Source organism: Pelmatolapia mariae, linkage group LG3_W (genome assembly GCF_036321145.2).
Source record: "Pelmatolapia mariae isolate MD_Pm_ZW linkage group LG3_W, Pm_UMD_F_2, whole genome shotgun sequence".
NCBI lineage: Eukaryota > Metazoa > Chordata > Actinopteri > Cichliformes > Cichlidae > Pelmatolapia > Pelmatolapia mariae.
In genome coordinates, this window is record NC_086229.1 from 94,069,182 (window position 1) to 94,088,016 (window position 18,835).

General features: G+C 40.9%; 1 protein-coding gene across 1 annotated transcript; it reads right to left on the bottom strand.

Annotated features, from left to right (window-relative positions):
• Positions 1 to 1,903: 1,903 nt before the first annotated feature.
• znf16l (zinc finger protein 16 like) lies at positions 1,904 to 18,161 on the bottom strand. Its single transcript, XM_063470316.1, has 3 exons — positions 16,487 to 18,161; positions 14,954 to 15,166; positions 1,904 to 4,978 (listed from the first exon to the last, which is right to left on the bottom strand). The coding sequence occupies exons 1-3, from the start codon at positions 17,232 to 17,234 to the stop codon at positions 4,272 to 4,274; spliced, it is 1,668 nt and encodes a 555-aa protein (XP_063326386.1). The 5' UTR covers positions 17,235 to 18,161; the 3' UTR covers positions 1,904 to 4,271.
• Positions 18,162 to 18,835: the final 674 nt, after the last annotated feature.

The following is an 18,835-nucleotide window of genomic DNA, read 5'->3' on the forward strand; positions in this document are numbered from 1 at the left end:
TCATGTGATCTGAAAAAAAAAAAATATATATAGCAGTGATTCTGAAATTCACTAAACACTCTTTGGTAAGTTATTAGAGAATAACCGGCTATTTTTTCTGATTTTGTGGGATATCACAAAATCAGCTGCTGTTAACCGCTGTTGCTTGTGCAGTTTTACAGCAAATTGCAGATATTCTTTTCTGCACGTCATCAGTCAAGATCTTGAATTTCTTTGCCCCTTGAGTCTCGTAATGACGATTCAAATTGTAATCCTTAATCTGTTTGCCACAAACGAATTCAATTCAATTCAGTTTTATTTGTACAGCGCCAAATCACAACAACAGTCGCCTCAAGATGCTTTATATTGTAAGGTAGACCCTATATACAGAGAAAAACCCAACAATCATATGACCCCCTATGAGCTATCAGGCTCAGGGAGGGGCGGGGCCATCTGCAGCGACCGGTTGGGGTGAGAGAAGGAGGACAGGATAAAGACATGCTGTGGAAGAGAGACAGAGATTAATAACAATGCAATCTATTAACACATAGACCTCTCTGCAACTTTAAATGTTGCTCAAAATGTGGGCAACTGTAACTACAGCTACAGTGTTCCTATTAAACTTAGCATTCATTATAACATCACTTGCCAGTACAACACAATACAAGGGAAATTTAGATTTTGATGTTTATTGGAATGAAAGTATCTGGAGCAGACTCAGTCACTTTGGGATGTTGGAAAATGTGATGTCTGTATGTCTTACAGTGGATATCCAGTCCATCCATCTTCTCTGTTCAGCTGCTGTAGCTAGCAGCTGTATGTTGGGCGGGGCTATGGCTTCCCACACCCTCTAGCAGATCAGTACATGGAGAAACCTTTTGAACTCAAGCGCGCTCACACACACAGGTGCTCACAGACACAGACTATATCTTCCTTGGCTGAAGATATAGTCTGTGATCCAGCGGATTTTCTCAGTGTGTTCTCTTACTGTCCCCCCTTCCCCTCAGTTTTTCTTTCTCCCTTTCTGTCTAATTGTCTGTCAAGTGGACCAACATGGCATTGCCATATTTTCTCCACTTGAAAAAATTAATCCGTTGGGCATCTTTCCTGGCTTTCAGACAACAATTGTGATTGCTAAAGAACCGAACAGGACAGGCAAAAAAAAAAGAAAAAAGAAAAAAGTTTGCTTTAATAGGTTATTAATGTGTTATTAAATGGAAACAGGCAGATTTGCATTCTGCAGCTCTGCTTCCTGCTTATTACACAGAATCTACCAGGAGTAACCGTACGGTGGTAACTTAGAAATGACCACATTGTGTTCTGGTTCCCCTTGTTACCCTACTATAACCCCTTTATTACCGAGCTGTAATAGAAAGTGCTACCATTTTTTTCTTTTAGTGGCTAATGACTTTTCTGCAATTCACAATTTTGTATCATCAAACACAAAAACACACACACTGTAGAATTAGGTTTTAAATATAAGCACCAAGTAGCATCAGGACAGTAAACATCACAAAAGCCAAGTTTTGTTGCTGTTACACAGTCTGCATGTGGGTGGTGCTGTCCAAAAGCTTTGTCAGGTCCATTCATTTAGTTACACATGTAAGAGGGATCCTGGAGATTCAGCGGGTTTGAGAAGAAATCAGTTAATATGAGCCTACTAGAGTCAAACTGTTACATTTTAGTAATCAAAGATTCATGTTTTAAACATACTTCAACCATGTTGGTCAAATAAGAAATGCTTTGCCTTTCTGATTCAAATACCCCAGAATGTCATCAAATTTCTGAATGCATAAAAAACACCAGTGTTTTACTGGCCTGGTAACAAAGATCATTTTATTACTTAAATATACTGAGGAGTAACATAGTGTATAATAGAGGAGCCAATGCTTATAGTTAGATTTATTTTTATTTATATTTTCAGAAGATAAAAAGTCTACACAATGCTAAGGAGGAAAGCAATTAACTCAGAGAAGCAATTGTTGCTGACCATGAATCTGGGAAGGGTTAAAGGCCATTTCCACACAATTCCATCTGTCATTCTGCAGTGAGAACAATTATTCACAAGCGGATAATATTCAAAAACGCTGACCCAGGGTTTGATGTCACAGCAAATTCACATGAAGAAATTGTAAATAAACAAACACACACAAAAAAAAAAAAAAAAAAAAAAAAATCATTTGGTCTGCTTGTTTTGTTTTGCAGCCACATGATCTGGGTATCTTGGAGTCATTGAAGCAGTCATGAGCTTTTCTGAAACTGGGTACTGCAGCAGGACAATGACCCCAAGCACACCAGAAAATCTAAAACAGAATGGCTAAAAAACAGAAAAGAAAGTGTTGCAATGGCCCAGTCAAAGTCCAGACCACGTCGTGACTGAAAGCTGTGGTGGGCCTTAGCAGAGCTGTACACAAACAACGAACTGAAGCAACGTTGTAAACAAGAGTAGGCCAAATTTCCTCCACAACAATGTGATGAAGAGACTGATTAAGTCACACAGAAAACATCTTCTTCAAGTGGTTCTCCAAGTTACTGAGTTCATGGAGTGTACTTAGCTTTTCATACGCCATTACTCCAGTTTGGCATAGTTTTTGGTAAATTATCACAACGCGTTGTTGTTTCAGGATCTTTTGAATTAAGTGCAGAAAGTTCAGTGTTCCAGAAACAAAGTTCAACACACACAGGCTTTTCTTTTTTTTGCCTTTGCTTGTTCAACAAACCTAAAACCCAAGTTGGAAATAACCGATCACAATAGTGAGTAACAGCTGTCTCTGTTAAGCCGAGCTCTGTGTGCACTCATATAAAAATGGGACTTTTGCACGTCATATGACTCTTCTGCATAAAGTGATCTCTTGGGTTTTTCCCCAATCAAATCACAAATGTTACCAGATGATGATGATGATAAATATAAAGAATATACAAAATGTAAGTTAAACGCAACATTTTTATTGACATGATGAGAGAATAATGCTGCAGAAAGTTATTAATGTGGTGTTTTACTGCACAGAGTGTTTCAATTAATTTTTTTTATTCGAGTTAGTAACTTTAGCTCTGAGTGTGCCCTTAGTGCTGCTTTTTATATCGACATTGACAGCTGCACATCAGAGCTCTGAAGATTTAATTTGGACACATTTAAATACTAACTATAATAACGATACGCTAATAAAAGAGATGTGTAAATCACCTTAATTTGTCAGCAGATCAAAATGAAATTAATTTTAATGACTGAACAGGTATTCTTGATGTGTTTCCAATGTTCAATGAGCTGCAATTCCGGTCGAATAAAATCACTTCTCAGCAAATTAAAATCAACCCCACTGCTGAGGGCCAGATGATTTCTTATGTCCTGATAAGCAAAACCTGTAAACCAGCAGCTACTCCAGAAAGAAATTATACTCTAGCTTTAATTCTCAATGTCTCATTTTTTTTAGACAGGATTGCAGGTGAACTTGTGATTATGGCAAAAAAAAAAAAAAATAGCCAAAGACTTGCCTGATATATCACCTTGTGGATGCAATAATAACAACAAAAACAAAATGAAACCCGGTTTAAAAACTCCATCAAATATAATATTTTGCCATAATTTAGAAATGTGGCTGTGAATATGATATTCTTATCATTAGAAAGGAAGAAATCTAGGACCTTACCTGTTACACATAGAAACTGACAAGTTTCTGTGTCTGTTCAAGCAGTTTTAAATTTAAAAAATATGTTGTGCTTTACTTCAGGAAATGGTTAAAAATGACTTTAAAGACAGCAGGCTCATGAGAATTTAGCTATGGCACACCTGCCGTCATGTTTATATGTATAAACACCATACTGTACACTATACACCATAGGACTTCCTGCAAGCTCAATGTATACACATTGAAAAAAACTTCTGATCTCACTGCAGGACAGGTAACTTGTACCAGTGGTTTGCTTAATGATCATAGAAATATCATTTTGCCGGTGGTTTCCGATTATTCTCAGACAATTTCAGACTTCATCTGGTGATGAAGGTGTTGCAATACTGTTGGAAGCTAAAGAACAATTCAATTTATTTGCCTTGAGGTCAGTTTATTCAACACACTGAGGCTCATTAAGCACATCTCTATCATGAATATAACAGAACATGAACATTGGGGCATCATCTCATAAAACCGAGTCTTCACATGTCCAGCGTCCTCACGGTGTCATCAGAGAGCACTAAAATTACGACTTATGACTCAAACTCTGGATCACGATCCATCTTTGATGTACATTTTAGACTTCCTAGTATTAGGAGTGTAGAGAACAGGAGCAGAGGCCGATTACTGTCCCGGGGTGCAGCGGTGACTCTTGTAGGTGCCCAGATGTCGGAAGCTGCGCCCACACTGCTGACAGCGGTAGGGTGTGGCCCCGCTGTGGATCCTCTGGTGGGTGTACAAGTTTCCCAGTTCTTTAAAGCGCCGTCCGCACTGAGGACATGCGTATGGACTCTCACCAGTGTGCACCCGTTGGTGTCTCTTGAGTCCTGACAGCACAGAGAAACCTTTCCCACACTGAGGGCAAGGAAACGGGCTCTGGGCACCGCTGTGAATTAGCCTGTGGCTTTTTAAGCGGGCTGCATGGCGAAATCTCTCCCCACACTCTGGACACACAAAGGGTTTTTCTCCAGTATGGATGCGCTGGTGCTGCCGCAGGTTGCCGAGGTAGTTGAAGCGGCGGCCACAGTCCCCACATTCATACCCACCCTCAATTTTTATCTCCTTTTTTATAGGACCCCCTCCTTGACTGATGCTTGCGACAGACCCAAATTGTGTGCTTCCCTCATTTTGGCTCCCACCAGCCCTCCTAGAATCACCACTGCTATCTCCCATGGAGGATGTAGTGGAGGACGTGGACTGGAGTGCCTGGAGAGCCAGGGCTCCAGCAGAGTCTGAGTGTATTAGTTTTATGTGCTCCTCCAGAAAGAAAGAGTCAGGGCAGAAGGTTCCACACATTGAGCAGATGTAGGTGTGACTGGATAACTGCTGGTCTGAAACAAAGACAGTTAAATTTACAATGATGAATAACACAGCAGTAGAGAATAAATTGCATTACAGTCTGAAAGTGCTGTAACTAAGTTTAAGGATATAATTCCTCCACTGTTATTGTCTTCGATGACATGTTCCAACATAGAGGAGAGCAGCTACCTGAGCTCCCCCCAGATCTAGTTGTTAATAGTGTTACATCCTCACTGGATATGACTCTGGATACTGTAACTACTCTAAAAAGAAAGTCTCAAATCAGAAGTGCTCTAATGGGATGATATGGTACTATAAGGTGGGTGGCTGTAGCTCAGGTGGTAGAGCGGGTCACCTACAAACCAGAAGGTTGTTGGTTCAATCCAGTCTGCATCCCAAACATCCTTGGACAAGACAAAATGACTCCAAGATTTCTATTGCCATGTGATGATCCCGCTCTGTCTATCCATGAAGCCAGATAACACACACCAGTTACTTAAACTGCAGGAAAGTCTTAAAAACAAAGACCTAGATGTCCTCTAACTTCCTGCTCCTAAATTCAGATACACTGAGGTCATTGCACTAAAAAGGTTAGAAATATGATATCTAACCAGATCTTTAACCTGGATGCCATTGCCTTGGCCTGCATTAATATTGTGAGGAATTTAGGAGTCGTTTTTTAACAGGATATTCTCAATGCACTACTGTAATTAATTATTATTACATTCCCCTAAAAACTCCCTAAAAAGCCTTCAGTTATACTGCAGTGACAGTACTGACAGGGACTAGAAAGAGAGAGCAGATTTCTGCTATATTGGCTTCCCTTCATTGGCTCCCTGTTAAATCCAGAATTACATTGAAAATCCTGCTCCTCACATACAAGGTTTATAATAATTTGCCCTATTATTCTTCTTCTCTTGGCTCTTGATGGAGGCGGTCACACTTATTCACTAACCCTAAGAGAGTCTCCCAGACTTGTTCGCAAAAACCTAAAGAAGAATTATGGATTTTATCAACTGGTCCCTTAATGAAACTGACCACCCCTGGCTTGGGAGAGCCTGATTGTCCTGCGGAGAAGTTTGACGCCGGATACTCTATGGTCAGTTGCGTCGTGTGTCTGGCGACACTCTCGATGGAGGACATTGAACGACATCTACGAATTCAGAACCATAATAACAGAGTTCTGGCTGACTGGAGCTGGCTCGGACCTGGCTTACTGAAGAACAAGAAGCGGCTACAGCTGTTCAAAATCCCACAAGGCTGGCCGACATGATAGACGATAGGCCGGGCTGTGAGTAGTCAGACTGTGTTTTTGAATGCAATACGGATAACATCTTGAAGAAGAACAACGGGAATTGAAAGACCTGGTGACCAGTGACGGACATTAGACCAACTGTAAAAGTGGAAGCAGTTTGTTTGCACTAACCAAAACAACTACCATCTTCATCTCATGAGGCCCCCCCTGGCGCCAGCTGGATGCTCAAGGCAAAAGCTGACGGGAATAACAATTCTCCTTTAGATAACAAAACTCTGTTGTGACTCTTCCCCCTCCTTCAAGGCCACCCGCGTCGACCGAAGATTGTTGACTTTTGCCTAACCGGGTGAAGGGACACTCGGCTGAACACAGAACAAACACACACACACTCATACGCACACATATGCATGTACACTGACACAGACCTACACTCACCCCCCACCCCCTCCAAACGCCTTCGAAACTTATGTCTTCTATGTAGTGAGATGTGCTGATTCATGTGCTGAGGTGTTTTTTCTGTTCTCAAACTGATCTCCCTGTTGGAGCTCAGTCTGGGGGGAGTTATTTTTTTCTCCTCGTCTTTCCTCATGTTGTGCATTTTCCATTGTTCTCCAAAAGTTGATTCTGTTCATCTGGACGTAGCGTTTTGTGGGAGAAACGTTTCGTCACTCATCCAAGTGACTTCTTCAGTCTCAGCTGACTGCAGGTTTCAATCTTATAAACAGGACATTTGCATAATGACTGAAACCAGCCCACTGAAGGAACAATGGGCTGGGAGGTCAGTTCCTTAATCTTAATTATGCAAATTCTCATGACCATTGATCAACAACCACTGACCAAAACCCACTGATCAAACGCTACGTCCAGATGAACAGAATCAACTTTTGGAGATTTACTTTCCTGGATGATTGAGAATGCATCAATACATTTTACATTGTTATACCTCTGTGACCTGTCTTCCCCATGTGATGTTGTAACGTATGGATGGTCGGAAGGGTAAGATGGCGCTGGCAAAGGTCGGCAGCCTTAACCCAACAAATTTCCCATGCGTGGGACTAATAAAGGTTATCTTATCTTATTAAAGGCCTGATTATTGACTATATGAATACTATAGAGGACTTTGCTCTCAGGCCACTTATTTGTGGTTCCTAGAGTATTCGAAGGTAGAATGGGAGACACAACCCTCAGCTTTCAGGCTTCTCTTCCTAGGAACCAGCTTACAGTTTGGAAGAGACAGCCTCTCTACTTCAAAGATTAGGCTTAAATGTTTCCATTTTGATAAAGCATATAGTTCAGGATGGGGTCAGGTGATTCTGAAGCCTCCTGTAGTTAAGCTGAAATAGGCCAAGGCTGCTGAGGGCTTCCTGTAGTTCACTGACCATTTCTTCTTCACTCACTTCTCGTCACACTCTGCGTGTTTATACACTACTTTGTGTTTAATAATTTTTAAGATCTGGCTCTCTTCCACAGTTGTGTTTTGCCCTGTCTGTCCAGGATGGTTGTAGGTAAGGAGAGAGAGCAGGCCATCTAGTAATTTGAAGGGTTGGTGGTTCAGTTCCTGGCTGCTTTGCATACTGAACAGATACTGAACACCAAGTTGTTCATCACCGTGAATGTTAGAAACTATGGTTTCAACCCCTCACCCCCAACCCATTGCGGCAGATGGCTGCCCTTCCTTGATTCCGTCGGAGGTTTCTTCCTGTAAAAATGGATTTTCCTTCTCATTGTCGCCACACGCTTGTTCATAGGGGTCATCTGATTGTTGGGATTTTCTCTGTATTATTTTAGGGTCTATATTAGGGGTCTATATTAACATTTATTTCTATATTAAGCACCTTGAGGTGACTATTGTTGTGAATTGGTTTCATATCTTTATCTATAAATCTCTCCTTGGGCTGGTTCCATCTTATTTATGTGTTTATATGTGTAGAAACCACAACCAATACAGCCTTCGTTCTCACAATACAATACAGTTGATTGTCCCTAGGATCAGAACAGAATTGGGGAAAAAGGCTTTTAAATACGCTGCCCCTGCTTCCTGGAATGATCTGCAGAAGGAACTGAGATTATCGGAATTGGTTACTTTGGGAGAGTTTAAGTCTGTTTTAAAGGAACGAGAGAGTGGCTCTTTTACTCAGTGTGATTGTTTTTAATGTACTCTTGGTTTGATCTGCTGTTGTATATTTTGCACATGTTGTTATGGGATATTGTATTTGTTTTGAACGTTGTATATTTATGTGGTATGCGTATTTTGACTTTTGTTGTCATGATCCCAGGTCTCTCTTGAAAATGAGATTTTTAATCTCAATGAGATTTTTTACCTGGATAAATAAAGGACAAATAAAAAATATAAATAAAATATAAATAAATGTTTAAATTTAATTACTATTTATTACTTATTATTATTTATTATTTAATTAAATAAAATATAGATAGATGCCAGAGAAAGACTTTGAGGTCACCTGAGGAGATGTACTGGTTATTCAAGATCGTAGTTTTTCACTGAATAAGAGCAATTAATACACCCTTGGGTGCCAAATTTCTCTATTTGAACCAAAATAAAATATTGACTTCCACAAGCCCGAAGGTTTCTGGTGTTAAATCAGATTATCTTTTTGACATGGAACAGATCTTCCATGTCAAAGACAAAAAATACTGGCAGACACCAGTGCTGGCAGACACCTTGCGTAAAGTCTCCCTGCATCTCCAATTGTGAAGTGTGATGGGCAAGATGAGGCAAGGAGCTCCTAGTATTAAATAGTGAGTTTGTGCATGTGCTTGGGTTCACGTGAACCTTTAACTGTTCAGTCTGTTTAAGTTGCATGTATTATACATGGTCTGTAAAGCCAATATCAAAAAGTCTGTGGCATAACAGGTTATAATCTACAGTGTCAAATGCTTTTCACAAATCCATAAGTGCTGCACAGTAGTCCTTGGAATCCAAAGCTCCCACAAAGGCATTGGAAGTTTAATTGAAGCAGCACTGACTGTGCTATGTTGTTTTCTGAAACCAGACTGATTATGGGAGAGAATATTATTAGAATCTAAATATTTCTTTATCTGATCATTCTCAAGCACTTCAGTTTCTCAAGCACTCCAGCTAGTGTCCAAAGTTTAGAAATGGGTTGATGGTTAAATGGGTCTAAAATAGGATCACCACCTGTAATTCATCCAGAGCCACATGAAAGACCATCACACAATACGTTTTCACATAGGTCCATCACAAGATACAAGACTGAAGCTGTGGAACCCCCCACAGGTGTGCTCTACTGTGATAAGGGTCCCTCGTGAACCCATTCAACAACAGTTCATGAGAAATGCACTTAACTTCTGGATTTTCCACTGGAAGGTGCTAATGATTCAGAAGTCTCAGTGTTAACAAGGGCAGGCTATTACTGGCAAGTAGTTTCTGATAAGGTTGAAATATTTACAAAATCACTACAAGCTGTTGAAAGCAGGTTTTGGATAGACATTGCAAGGGCCAATTGCAACTTTGAGTGTCACTGATGCAACTTGCATGTACATCACTGTAGATCTGCACTCAGATTCCTAAACAGCTTTATGCCTTCCAGGAAGTGGAGTCATTTGGCACTGTTCATGAGAAAACCCCGAGTCCAGAGGAAACGGAGGCTTTTAGGAGCTTTGAACAGACTTAGCACGGAAGGATGGTCACCATCAAGTTGAGCTACCATGGCAATGTGACAGACCTGATCTTTAGAGCTGCAAAGGGACAGTTTGAAGGCCTTATCAGGAGAATGAAAACCAATGCAACTTTGCACATGAAGTACAATGATGTTACAAAGGATTACCTGCAGCAAGATATCTGTGAGAATGTACAAGAAACATTTCGGAAGTGGAGCATAAATACAGGTCCTTCTCAAAAAATTTGCATATTGTGATAAAGTTCATTATTTCCTGTAATGTACTGATAAACATTAGACTTTCATATATTTTAGATTCATTACACACAACTGAAGTAGTTCAAGCCTTTCATTGTTTTAATATTGATGATTTTGGCATACATAACTCATGAAAACCCAAAATTCCTATCTCAAAAAATTAGCATATCATGAAAAGGTTCTCTAAACGAGCTATTAACCTAACCATCTGAATCAACGATTAACTCTAAACACCTGCAAAAGATTCCTGAGGCTTTTAAAAACTCCCAGCCTGGTTCATTACTCAAAACCGCAATCATGGGTAAGACTGCCGACCTGACTGCTGTCCAGAAGGCCATCATTGACACCCTCAAGCAAGAGGGTAAGACACAGAGAGAAATTTCTGAACGAATAGGCTGTTCCCAGAGTGCTGTATCAAGGCACCTCGTTGGGAAGTCTGTGGGAAGGAAAAAGTGGGGCAGAAAACGCTGCACAACGAGAAGACGTGACCGGACCCTGAGGAAGATTGTGGAGAAGAACCGATTCCAGACCTTGGGGGACCTGCGGAAGAAGTGGACTGAGTCTGGAGTAGAAACATCCAGAGCCACCGTGTACAGGCGTGTGCAGGAAATGGGCTACAGGTGCCGCATTCCCCAGGTCAAGCCACTTTTGAACCAGAAACAGCGGCAGAAGCGCCTGACCTGGGCTACAGAGAAGCAGCACTGGACTGTTGCTCAGTAGTCCAAAGTACTTTTTTCGGATGATATTCGTTCGGAAATCAAGGTACCAGAGTCTGGAGGAAGACTGGGGGAAGACTGGGGAGAGGGAAATGCCAAAATGCCTGAAGTCCAGTGTCAAGTACCCACAGTCAGTGATGGTCTGGGTGCCATGTCAGCTGCCGGTGTTGGTCCACTGTGTTTTATCAAGGGCAGGGTCAATGCAGCTAGCTATCAGGAGATTTTGGAGCACTTCATGCTTCCATCTGCTGAAAAGCTTTATGGAGATGAAGATTTCATTTTTCAGCACGACCTGGCACCTGCTCACAGTGCCAAAACCACTGGTAAATGGTTTACTGACCATGGTATTACTGTGCTCAATTGGCCTGCCAACTCTCCTGACCTGAACCCCATAGAGAATCTGTGGGATATTGTGAAGAGAAAGTTGAGAGACGCAAGACCCAACACTCTGGATGAGCTTAAGGCCGCTATCGAAGCATCCTGGGCCTCCATAACACCTCAGCAGTGCCACAGGCTGATTGCCTCCACGCCACGCCGCATTGAAGCAGTCATTTCTGCAAAAGGATTCCCGACCAAGTATTGAGTGCATAACTGAACATAATTATTTGAAGGTTGACTTTTTTTGTATTAAAAACACTTTTCTTTTATTGGTCGGATTTTTGAGAAGGACCTGTATAAGAGAGTTAAGAGTGGTGAAGCATCATCACATCACTGCTAACTGACTGGGCCTAACCTTAATCCAAACATGGTAAATGTGCCAATCAAATTCAGACTCACTCAGATAGCTTTCACAGGGGATATCACAATGGCTTTCCTTTAGACAGCTCTAGGACAACAGGACACACATGTTGTTTGGTTTCTGTGGCTTGATGGACCTCCAACCAAAGGCTGCAAAACTGAGTTGTGCATCATGTGAATGAGTGGTATTTGATGTGTTAGCCGGCCCATAAGAAAACATCCCAAGCAGAATGAAACGTTTCAGTTGCAGTTCATGCAATGTGGTGGCCATAGCTCTTGAGGTAGAGCAGGTCACCTACTGATTGGAAGGTTGGTGGTTCCAATCAGTCTGCATGCCAAGTATCCTTGGGCAAGATACTCACCCCAAGTTGCTCTCCGATGCATCCATTGGAGTGTGAATATAGTTAGAAAAGCACTCAGTTTAGAGTCAGTGCTTGTGAGAATCGGTGTGATTGGGTGAATGTGACATGTTGTATAGAGTGCTTTGAGTACTCCGGGAGAGTAGAAAAGCGATATATAAGAATCAGTCCATTTACCATTTGTGGAGAAGGCCTTTTTGGTTACTACAACAGCAAAGGAGATTCTGTCAAACGCAACCATGAATCTGTGCAAATGGGTGACAAAATCACCAGATCTGAGAGTTATGTGGACAGACCGTGCACACAAATGAGGTGGTCGTGGAAATGTCAGAATCAGAATCAGTTTTATTGACCAAGTATGTGTGCGCGTATACAAAGACAATAACAACACGTATGGTGCAGAGAGCAAAAATGTTGGAATAAAATTATGGGATAAATAAGGGATGGATAAGTAATTACATACAAAAGAACAAAACAGTGTATACAGTATGCTTTGATTTCAGCAGGTATGGCCCTGTACTATGACTGCTACAGGACTATGTGAATGTCCTGTACCAGTCCTGTAAGTATTCATCAAAGTGATGGCCTATAGAAAGACGCTGTCTGCTTGTTTTGGCATACAGTGCTCTGTAGCGCCTACCAGCACCAATGACTTTTTCTGCAGACCTCATTGTCCGTTGTAGTCTGGTCTTGGCCTGTTTGGTGGCTGATCCAAGTCCTACAATAATGGATGAGCAGAGAACAGACTGGATTATAGACTGGATCAACAGTTCCTGAGGCAAGACTGTGGATCCCAGAAACCTGAAGGTTTCCACAGCAGACACAGTGCTTTTGAGTAAGGTGAGGGGGGATAATGGAGAGTCCACAAGTAGGGCTGGGCCATATCATACCGTTCACGGTAATACCGGTATAATGTTGGGCAACGATAAGAAAATGAAATATCACGATAGAATATGGGTAAAACGCGCATGCGCAGTGCCTTTGTTCTCATACGCACACGGCGGTGACGGAAAATGAGAAGGGCGAAAGCGGATCGTTGAATGAAACGGATGAACCAGAATTGATTTGTAAAAATGCTGCAATTTCAGTGGTGTGGAACTGGTTAAGCTTTCGTCAGATACACAACAAAGCACTATTTTGTCAAATGTTTTAGTACGACTTTGCATTACGGCTATCGTAGGCAGGCGCCTCGCGGAGTGATATATGCTGTGCTTCAACATAATATTATTTAGTATTGTGTGTGTTTAACCTCTTTTTAAGTTTTGTGGATATTATACATGGTTATGCTGAGGAAATGTCGGCCAGTTTCCACTGGAAATGCCTTTTGGTTAAACTGTCAGCGAAGAATTTGCATTTGCACTGTTAAATGTTTATATAACTTTAATGCACATAAAAAACAGCTGCTTGTTTCAGTGAAAATAAAGTTGTGGAGTTGTAAAGTATTTTGTTTAGTGTCAATTATATCGTCAGTTATATCGTTATTGCAAATTTTCAAATGTATATCGTGATAAATGTTTTTGGTCATATCGCCCTGCTCTATCCACAACCGTCTCTAGTTTTGAGCATATTCAGTTCTATGTTATTCTGACTGCACAACAGGGCCAGGTGTTGAACCCCACATCTGGTAAATGGACTGGTTCTTATATAGCGCTTTTCTACTCTGAGTGCTCAGATAGAGTAGAAAAGCGCTCAAAGCTCAAAGTGCTTTATACAACTAATTCTTTCACCCAATCAAACCCACATCCACACTACACAAGCACGTTTTCTAAGTTGTTAAGTTGTTACTATCTAACATTCATACACATTCATACTCCGATGAATGCATCGGAGAGCATCCATTCTTGATGAGTCCTGAACTGAGGTGTTAACTACTTTACTTGAGGTAGAGGCCATGTTGAATTCCCGGCCTCTTTCCTATGTATACAGTGATGCATCAGAGGTCCGGTCGGGGGACACTCACTTCTATTCTGCCAAAGACTACACTTTCCCCATCTCAGACGATAAATGTAAGCTGGGGGGACATGGGTCGAGGATGACGTATGGGTAGAGATTCTTAACCAGCTTATGGAGCCACTGGCAGTGACAACTTTACAGACTGCTCTGAAGTGAACTGCTCTGGATTTGCTCTGAAGTGTGAGAATCCTACACCTAATGTGCTGAAAGTGGGAGATGTTGTCTTGACTGGAGAAAATAACTGACCCTCCCAAACCTGGAGGATCGGGAGAATAGCAGTTTTTTCCAGGGAGTGATGGACGCATTTGTTCATATAATATTCGCACTTTTGAGGAAGTTTGCTGAAGAGACCTGTTTGGCTATCATATCCATTAGAGATAAGTTATCCAGCTACCTTAAGCTGGATACTGATGAACAACTGCTGATTGAAATTAAATGACACTTTTCAGCTTATCCTTCCTTGTCATTTATTACAGTGAATATATAAACTGCAGCTATGTTTAAACTCCTAATGACAATTATTTTGCTTTATTGTGAAAGGTATAGACAGGAAGTTTTTTTTATTTTGAAATGTGGGGAATTATCCTAGTGCTGCTGCTAGCCTCTTGCTGATGTTATGAACGTTATGTGCAGAATATGAAAGTTATGTATCCCTTGCTATTCGTCAACATCAGCATTTTCATCAAGTAAATATTTAGTTTGAAATTGTGGGTTTCAGTCGTTATTTGAAACTTCCGCCTTGGGTTGATTATTGTTGTGAACTGGCACTTAAAGGTGGGTGATTTATCCTCGAAATTAAATCACAGTATTTCAAATAAATTTACGATAACATTTATGACATAAACACTAAACAAAATTTCCTTGCCGAGTGCAGCAACCAGGCAGCTGCATTTATTAGTGTGCACAAAATGAAAGTTATTTTCCACACTTCCTTATCAAAGTTTCTGTCACTGATGACAGACAATCTATCTATGTGTCACCACCAGTATTATAGTTCAGCTTTATACACTGACCTGGTATTGCAATATGCCACTTGTAATTGAATTCAATAAGTACGGGGTTTTAAAATAATTTGCTACAATCGCACCTGCCTCAGGCCTGTCTGTACGGTCCTCCAAAGGATTCCCTCCCTCCCCTGGAGAGCTCTGAGGCTCCATAGAGAAGTCGCAAGGCTGGGCACGTGACAGCGGAGTCTGTGCTTGCTCAGGTATCGACCCCTCCCTCGTGGTCGACTCATCTTCATTCCCATCATTCTCTGTCTCAGTGGTGCAGACGTTCTCATGATCAGGCTCCTTTATAACTGTGGCAAAATAGCAGAAAAATCAGGATCCTATTAATGTTCAACAAGCCAGTGGTTACCATATAAATAGTCTGATACAACAGATCAAATCAATATAAAGACTTATTACTTGCAAAACTGTCCAGATCTAAAATATTGATATATTATTGGATATTCTTTAACAATTAAGTTCAAAATACAAAACTTGAATTTGCAGAAAAATAAAAGTCAACAATGGAAATCCAATTCATCATGAAGTGTATGAATACATTATTGTATTTCATTTTTATGCTGTTCATAAAAAGGTAATGATTGTCTTTGATTGTGATGTCCTGGACTAAGGTGGTCTGCCAGCACCACTTACCTAACCCTATAGAGGCCTGTATAGGGTAAGTAAGTGGCCCCCAAATCACATGACTGATTTAAAATGACGCAGCAGCAAGACACAACCTCGCAGTGTCTCATTTCAACTTTTGTCCAAAGTGTGAACCAATATGTACCAGTTTTTTAATTTTGCTGATTGGCAAAGCAAAATGAGACTTATGATAAATGATTTACACAATGCTTTTCCATGAATGCGTCGTCACATTTAGTGCAATAAGAAAAGGTAAAAATGGGATTTTCTAAAAAAAGCCCTCACAAGCAGAAAGTGCTTGTGAGAAGAAAAAAGAAAGGAAAAACAAACATGACACTCCCCACTTCTGTTGGAAAAGTGCACCACACCAACCAACTAGAAAAATTGGGAAAAAAGGGGGAAAGTTGTGAGAGTGATGGTAAAAGAGAGAACAACAATATCGAGTTTTCAGATTTAAGAGATTTGTGACACTCGGCTTATTTGGAGTGTGTAGTTAGTGTGTAGTGTAGTTTTCTTTTGTGTATCCAAACAGTGAGCCAACTGTTGAATGTCACAGACGCTGGCAAAAAAACTACCAAAGACAGTTTGTAAAATAAACACTGTCCCCACGTGGACAACAGGATGGATGCACCCTGAGCGTGTTGGGCTTGTGATGTCATTAGTTATTTTGTTTCTAGCAGCAAACTGCAAAAACACATCATTTGTTCCCATTTTTTAACATTACAAAAACAAGTGCCAAAAATGGTCACTATGTGTACAGAAGAGTTCGTGAGAGAGGTACATGTGTAAAACGCATGCTCAGTCATGCTTTAGGACGCATTTGGAGTTGGAGAGCCTTGGAATGCCCTTCAAAAAGCCTCGAGAACTACTTCAAGCACTTATACATTTCTATATTGTGGTAAACAAGTACTTGGCTCTGTATTCATATTAGTCATCAAGTTATAAGTAAATAAGCATTATTTATGACTACGTCTATGTGCGTTTACCTTTCAGGTCTGAAGTGTATTCCATTGGTGCCATCCATTCATATTCATACATTCGCTTGCTACCGGAAGGGAGCATGCTGAAGATGTCATCTGTGGTGGACTCGGAATCTACGTGCATAGACACGGTCCCGGCCATCCCGCTGTCCGACCACAAGTTAAGGGAATGCGGGTCTGGCCCTTGGCGAACCTCCCTGTCACCGGCCTGGTTGCTCTGGTCTCCGTCCATTTCAGCACATCCTCTCGAGTTCTTGTCTTTCATCAGATAGTGACAAATGGCGTCTATGTTTTCCTTCTTCACACCGGACATGAGAGCTTTGGCTCTCCGTGGGTCGATATTGTTGTGCTTGGCTCCAGAGCTGAAGTCATGTTTCTTGAAGCCAGCCTCTGCAGGCGGCTCTACGCTCCCTACGCCAGGAAAAGCGTCCCTACCATCCCGCTGAACTGTATCCAATCGTGCCTTTAACATTTCGATTTCTTCGCTTTTCTCGCGAAGTTCCATTTTCAATACTCTTATCCGGATGCTGACCATTTTACGGATCTCGGACAACGCAGTCTCCAGCACTACGGTGATGTTTCTCCCGAGGTGCTCAGTGATGTCGCTAACCGAGCAGAGAAGCTCTTCGTCGGGTTCCAGCTCCACGAAATCACCGTCAGGTGCACTTACTGACCCGGGAGGTTCCATGAAGACGCCGTGGGCTTCAGGAGACAAGCTCGTTTCAGTGAAACTGTGGTTTCGTTTGCGACTCATAGATTATTGGATGGAGAGCTCTATTTTCTTCAGTTTGTGTAGCTGAAAGCTATTTAGCAAGCTAATGTTTGGATGGTGCTGAGAGACGCTGATTGTTAGGCTAGCCACACTTAACGTGACTATTACCGGAAATGTCAAAATAAAAGCATTGTCGTGTCGAATAGCTGTCTGGATGTAGGCTCATCAATTAATTAGCCATTTTGTTTCGAAATGAGTGAATGGAAGTATTGTTTTCGACACGTGGTACTTGACCGATAGAACAGAGCTGCAGCAATATCAGAGTTTACATGAATTACTATAAGCCAAAAGCATGCACCAGAAAACGAATGCACTGCACTCAGTGAAAACGACGAATTGAACTGACTGCAATCTTTCATTTATTTGACATATAACTATACCATATAAAATCTATTTGAAAACAAAAGACATATCAGTACATCTATATATTTAATGTCTGTATATAAACATCTGTATACTTATTTGTACATAATCTGTTCATAACTATTTTTATCCCACCACTATCTGTGTATAATCTGCTCCTATTGCACTTACTGCTCTTGCACTTCTGATTAGATGCAAACTGTATTTTGCTATCCCGTATTTATACATGTGTATTTATAAAATACAGTCGAATCCTAATCCTAATATCATTAGATACATAAAAATAACACATTATAAAAACAAAACGCTAGTGACTCCATCAATGTTTTTATTGATGGACTGAATTTACAAGTTTTGCTGTTTTCCTGGATTCAGCATGAAAGAGCGATAAGTGCGTCGGTGACCAAGGCATGCCTGTTCTCTCCTCAGTCTCTCTCCTCTCAAAGATCAGAACAAAATCAGTGTTAGCTCAGAGTAGGTTAATTAGATAAGTATAATTCAAGTCATTTGATTATTATGTGATTATTATTATTACTTGGTTTGTTGTTTGCGTTGCTCCTGCTAAATTGCTTTAATAAAAAATCTTCAGAAAGTCTAAATTGTGGACATTCCCTTTTTAACCCGCTGCGGAGCAATAAATGTAAAAATCTGAGTATTAGCCTTTAAATAAACAGTAACACCTTGGAGCTTAGTTTTCCAAGCCACTAAATTTAATCCACCAAGTCCACCTAAGTAGAAGGGAGCTTGTGCAACAGTGTGGCTGGTGAAATACTGGGCCTGCAAAGCTATTCATGACCACTGGTTTTTATCAGAGTAGGCAGGGTAGACATCTGGAGCATGGAGGCAGTTAGAACTGGGGGAGTCCCCTCACCCAGCAGCTCCATCCAAGCTCTTCAAAGCCTACTGGGTAATACTCACAGGAACAAACATTAGGATTTCTTAAACAAAGAGCCGATTCTGATTTCCAGTATTGGGGTGCTGGCTCTACAGATTAACAACGCTTTTCAAAGTTTTAAATCAGCTCAGAAACACAGGCCTACATCATAATTTTAAAAAGTACATTTTACTTAAAAATAAAATCACTGTATATATCTACAGGATGATTAAAAATGAATTATGTATTAGCAAAAAAGCTCTTTACATTTTGTACATTTAACCAACCAAGTTTTTTCATTGATATGTTGATATGAAAGTGCTGGTGGGGTATCTGTCCACGTTCT